At 44.1% G+C, this 4,802-nt stretch overlaps 1 protein-coding gene across 1 annotated transcript in view; it reads right to left on the reverse strand.

Annotated features, from left to right (window-relative positions):
- cfi (complement factor I) overlaps window positions 1–4,802 on the reverse strand; it is a 23,932-nt gene that overhangs the window by 9,804 nt on the left and 9,326 nt on the right. Inside the window, exons 11-14 of the mRNA XM_037677142.1 lie at window positions 4,129–4,268; window positions 3,667–3,770; window positions 1,612–1,716; window positions 1,355–1,530 (exon numbers count right to left, since the gene is read on the reverse strand). Of these exons, the coding sequence (XP_037533070.1) occupies window positions 1,355–1,530; window positions 1,612–1,716; window positions 3,667–3,770; window positions 4,129–4,268 (525 nt within the window). The remainder of the gene's footprint in view (window positions 1–1,354; window positions 1,531–1,611; window positions 1,717–3,666; window positions 3,771–4,128; window positions 4,269–4,802) is intronic.

A 4,802-nucleotide genomic window follows, 5' to 3' on the forward strand; every position in this document is an offset into this window, starting at 1 on the left:
TCACATTCATACAGCTCTATACTAGATCTCTACAAAGAATAATCAGAGCTTTATCACATTCATACACTGATGGGACGCACATCTGAGGCAGTGATGGGTTCAGTGTCTTGCCCAGAGACACTTCGGCATGTGACTGCTGGTGGAATTGAACCCCCAACTCTTTAATTGGAGGACGACTGCTCTAGCCACTCAGCCACAGCCGCCCCATTGTGTCCTTGAAAAGAACATGTGCCATTCAGTGAAATCATCCACCTGACCAGGCGTCATCCTCTGCAGTGTCACAATTTAATACTTCAGAACGTGACTTCCTGTAAGAACCTCTACAGTCATTGGTTTTTAATATACAGTATGTTGGAGGAAGGATGCAACCTTGAGGGAGGCTCTGTGAACACCTTTGGGTTCCCTGGGTAGAGCTGGAGACCAGGTAACTCCAAGAGCCGACCACAGATAAGTGGAAAAAGATGGGTGACAGAATGGACTGACTCCTCTGGGGGGAGGTGTTTGGGCATAAGACTCTGGACATGCTGGAGAAACTATTGGCACTTTTCCACAGTCTCAGCTCTCATTGGTTCACATCACACGAGTTAGGGCCTTGCCACTGCCGGTACCACCCCACTTAGCCCGGTTTGTGGGACCACCTTGTTCGTGGTTCCAAGCGGACTGCTCTGAAGGGGTGATTTTAACGTAAGCAGACAGCAGCCGCTGACTGGCCAGTGGAGCTACGTCACTGGATGACTTGTCCAGCAGAACTACAAACTACATCTGATTCACCGTTTCCCGATCGTTGTACATTCTTGTCTTCTTCCTAAGAGTGTGAGCATCAGAATGAAACGTAGCAGCTTGAAGTCCTCCATGGTTGAGTACTGACTGTCACAGTGAACAATACCATCGGAGCATTGTGCACGATGACCTGTCACGGTCCCACCCATAGGGAAACAAGTCACAGTGGCAATCCACCTGAGAAGAACCGACAAGAAGAGAATCGGCTCGAGTCACACGTATCAATGACAAAGCTGCTTATGTCTCTCAGCTGGTCTGGGAACACCTTGGAGTCCTCCCAGAAGAGCTGGAAGAGATATCTGGACCTCCCTGATCCAGCTGCTGCCCCCAAGACCTGAGCCTAGAACCAGATAGTGGACTGAAACCATATGTGCAACCTCAAAATAACTGGCATCACGAACATTAAAACTACCGAGGTACCAATATTGTGCAGTAATACAGGTTGTTGACAGTTTTATTGAATCTTCTTCATATTTATTATAATTTTGAACCACTGGAGGAGACTGTTACTCCATAGTTTCACTTTCCGTGAGGATGAAAACACGATTTTCTGTCTGTACGGTGGAGGTTGTACCTGCTGTCCGCCCCCACCCGGAGATGCTGCAGGTGTGGTTGGGTTGGAACAGCTGAGTAGACCAGGGGATGCACACAGCCCTGATGGCCGGGTTGTCGTAGAAGCATTTATCTGAGAAAGGAAGCTTCTGCAGCTTTATCAGGGCGATGTCATTCTCGTAGGTGGTGGGGACGTAGCTGCAGGGAAGATTCACACACAAACACTTTGGCTCATCTGATAAAACGTTACGTTTACATTCAGCTGCGACGGTGCTCTACTTTGGATGGATGCGGATGTCTTCCACAGGAACGATGTCCGTTGTTTCTTGAGCTCGACGCTTCTTCCAGAGAGAGAACTTCACTTTGAACGCCAATGGGTTCTGCCTGGGAAACAGATGATCCAAAGAAGAGTGAAAATCTGTCAACGCAGTGTGAATGCTTGTTGCTGAAAGCTGCTGAACAAGCTAAAGCTAAAGGACGCTAAAGCTTACTTAAAATACACCAGTAACTGAAAAGTAGAAATGAGAAACTAAAAAGAGCTCAGAAAGCTGTAATTATCTAAAATTGGCTGAAAGAAGCTAACAGTAGCAGAAAATGCTGAAAAACAAAAAGGAAAATAAAACAGCTGAAAAAAGAAGCTTAGTAGAGCACAAACAGCTAAAATTAGCAGATGAAAAAAGTACAAAAAGCTGAAAGTAGCAGAAAGAGCCCTAAAGAAAACAAAAGCTGAAAGTCTTTAAAAAAAGTTCTTTAAATCACTTCTTCGTCTGCTGCCTTCATACATAAGTGTAGAACCACTAGACTGAGGAACAGCTTCTACCCTGAGGCTGTTAGACTCATGAATCTCTAACTAGAATAATCACTGTGAAAAACCATATCATGTTGCTGCTGATCTGTTCCATGTTGCTGCTGATCTGTTTCATGTTGCTGCTGATCTGTTTCATGTTGCTGCTGATCTGTTTCAAGTTGCTGCTGATCTGTTTCAAGTTGCTGCTGATCTGTTTCATGTTGCTGCTGATCTGTTTCATGTTGCTGCTGATCTGTTTCAATGTTGATGTGTTCATGCGTGCACATCTGCTCACAGACTCATGTTCATGTTTGTGCTGATGTTCAATGTTTTATGTTATGAGTGCTTAGTGTATATTTAGTTGATGTTTTTCTTAGTTCATATCTTAGATGTTATTACTGTTTTTCTTAGACATTTTATTGTTGGATGTAACTGGGACCCTGTGTACATAATTTCGCTCCACCACATGTACCACATGAGGTGCGAATGACAATAAAGAAACTCTGACTCTGACATCTCCTCCTACATGTCTCTGTGTGAGTGCAGCTACAGCGTGCACTCTCAGGACATCATTACCTGCAGTGTTCCCTCAGTGAGGACTGAACTAGACAAAAGGACCTTCTCCTACTCCGCTCCTGTTTCCTGGAATATCTTGTAAAAAGATCTGAAGCTCTCGACCTTTGACCTCTCTGAGTGACTTTAAGAATCTGTTGGACTGCTGGCAGGGACCAATGCAGACATGTTCCTGGTTTTAGTTTTCTACATTCACCTTATAATCTAGCTGTTTTTTGTTACTTTTTTAGCCATCCTATTTGTAAGAAAATATAAAATAAAATCTGTATGCCTCTTTTATAACTGTTTATTGTTGTTGCTGTTGTCCATTGTTGTCATCTTTCTTTGTTGAAATCAGGTCTCTCTTGTAAATGAGTCCTCGAGGGTCAATGGGGTTTACCTGTACAAATAAAGGTTGAATGAATTAATGAAAAATTGGCAGAAAGTAGCTGAAAAGAGCTCATAAAAGCTGAAGTTAGGTAAAAAGTAGCCAAAAAGCTGATAGCTGCAGAAAAATAGCAGAAATGTAGCTGAGAAAGCAGGAAAAAATGTGAAATTAGCTGAAAGAAGCTGAAAGGAGCTGAACCAGGACAAAGTGTTTGAAGACAGCCCCTTTCATTTTCAGAGAGAACAACATGGCCGACAAAGTTAAATACTGTAAAATGTGCACAAAAACCAAAAGTGCCAGCAGGAATGTCCTGAAGGAGCCGAACATTTTGATTCATGACTTGTTGAAATGGAAGAAAAACTGCAGAACGAGTTACGAGCAGAAAAACAGATGTAACGAGAACAATTCAGAAACTTTCAGACATTTAATTATGACCATCAGGACCGACGATCCACTTTCTGTTCGGGCTTCATCTTTAAATACTTTAATTTAATTCACACATTCTAGAAAAGAGTTTTCTTTTTGTGTTTCTTTGACTCGCTGGATTTATTGACTGGTCTTTGTGAAAAACGAGATCTTGTGGTCGTCTGTGTGTTTTGTGCCCGACCTGACGCAGTGAGCGGCCGTGAGGACCCAGCAGTCTCCAATGTACGCTCCTCCACAGTCGATCCTCTTGTTTTCCTCCAGAGCGATCTGCCACTGGATCTGGGTCTGCACACCAACAGGAAGAAGCATCAACAAGTTGTTCCAAACTTCCTGTTGAGTCTAACCATTGTCCCTGAACGTTCACTGGACAACCTCAATGCCTCAGGTCAGGACCAGAGGAAAGATCCTCCTGACCCATCATCTTAGAACAAACCAAAGTCCATTTTGACAACTAGTGAATCTGGGTAATGCAGCGGTACGAACAACATTTACTAAACGTATCATCAATTAAACGACCTGACGTGGATGTCTGCACGGTTTTTAGATGACGTGATATCAGATGTGATCATGATACAACTTGAAGTTAAAGGCAGATCTGAGCTGAGATAAGGACACATGTTGAACGTCAGTGATTCAGACTCACGGGGTTTGCTGGGATTCCTCCCACCACCCTCTTCCTCCTGGTCCTTTCTCGTACCACCATGTCCACATCGTCCACCAGGTCCTTGTTGGGGATCCCACAGTGAAGCTGGGTCTCCAGCAGTTTTCTGCTGGTTCTCGTTTCTGGAAAACAGGCACCGAGTACTTTATATTCACATCTCCATCTTCTACCTCTCATCTGTGGTCGAGTTGAGGGATAAACCCAGAGAGAAACCCAGACCTCCCTTTTCTCAGAGAAACTCTCCAGTTCCTCCTGGAGGACATCAAGTTGTTCCCAGACCTAAAGGATATACAGTATACCAGTAATCTCTCCAAGTTCTGGGTCGTCTCCTAGCAGAATATACCAAAAACCTCTAAAGGGAGGTGTCCAGGTCTAGGTTAAAGGTTCATGTCCCAGTTGAATCAGTTTTTAGTTTCTGTCTGTGAAATGGTTTTAATAGCTTTTCATTTCCAGTTAGAACAAACCACAGTCGTCTACAGTCGTATACAGTCGTCTACAGCCATCTGCAGCCATCAGCCGTCTGCAGCCATCTACAGCCATCTGCAGCCGTCTACAGTTGTATACAGCCATCTGCAGCCATCTACAGTCATCTACAGCCATCTACAGCCGTCTACAGCCGTCTACAGTTGTATACAGCCATCTGCAGCCATCTACAG

Source organism: Nematolebias whitei, chromosome 1 (genome assembly GCF_014905685.2).
Source record: "Nematolebias whitei isolate Nwh7 chromosome 1, NemWhi1, whole genome shotgun sequence".
In the NCBI taxonomy this organism is placed as follows: Eukaryota; Metazoa; Chordata; class Actinopteri; order Cyprinodontiformes; family Rivulidae; genus Nematolebias; species Nematolebias whitei.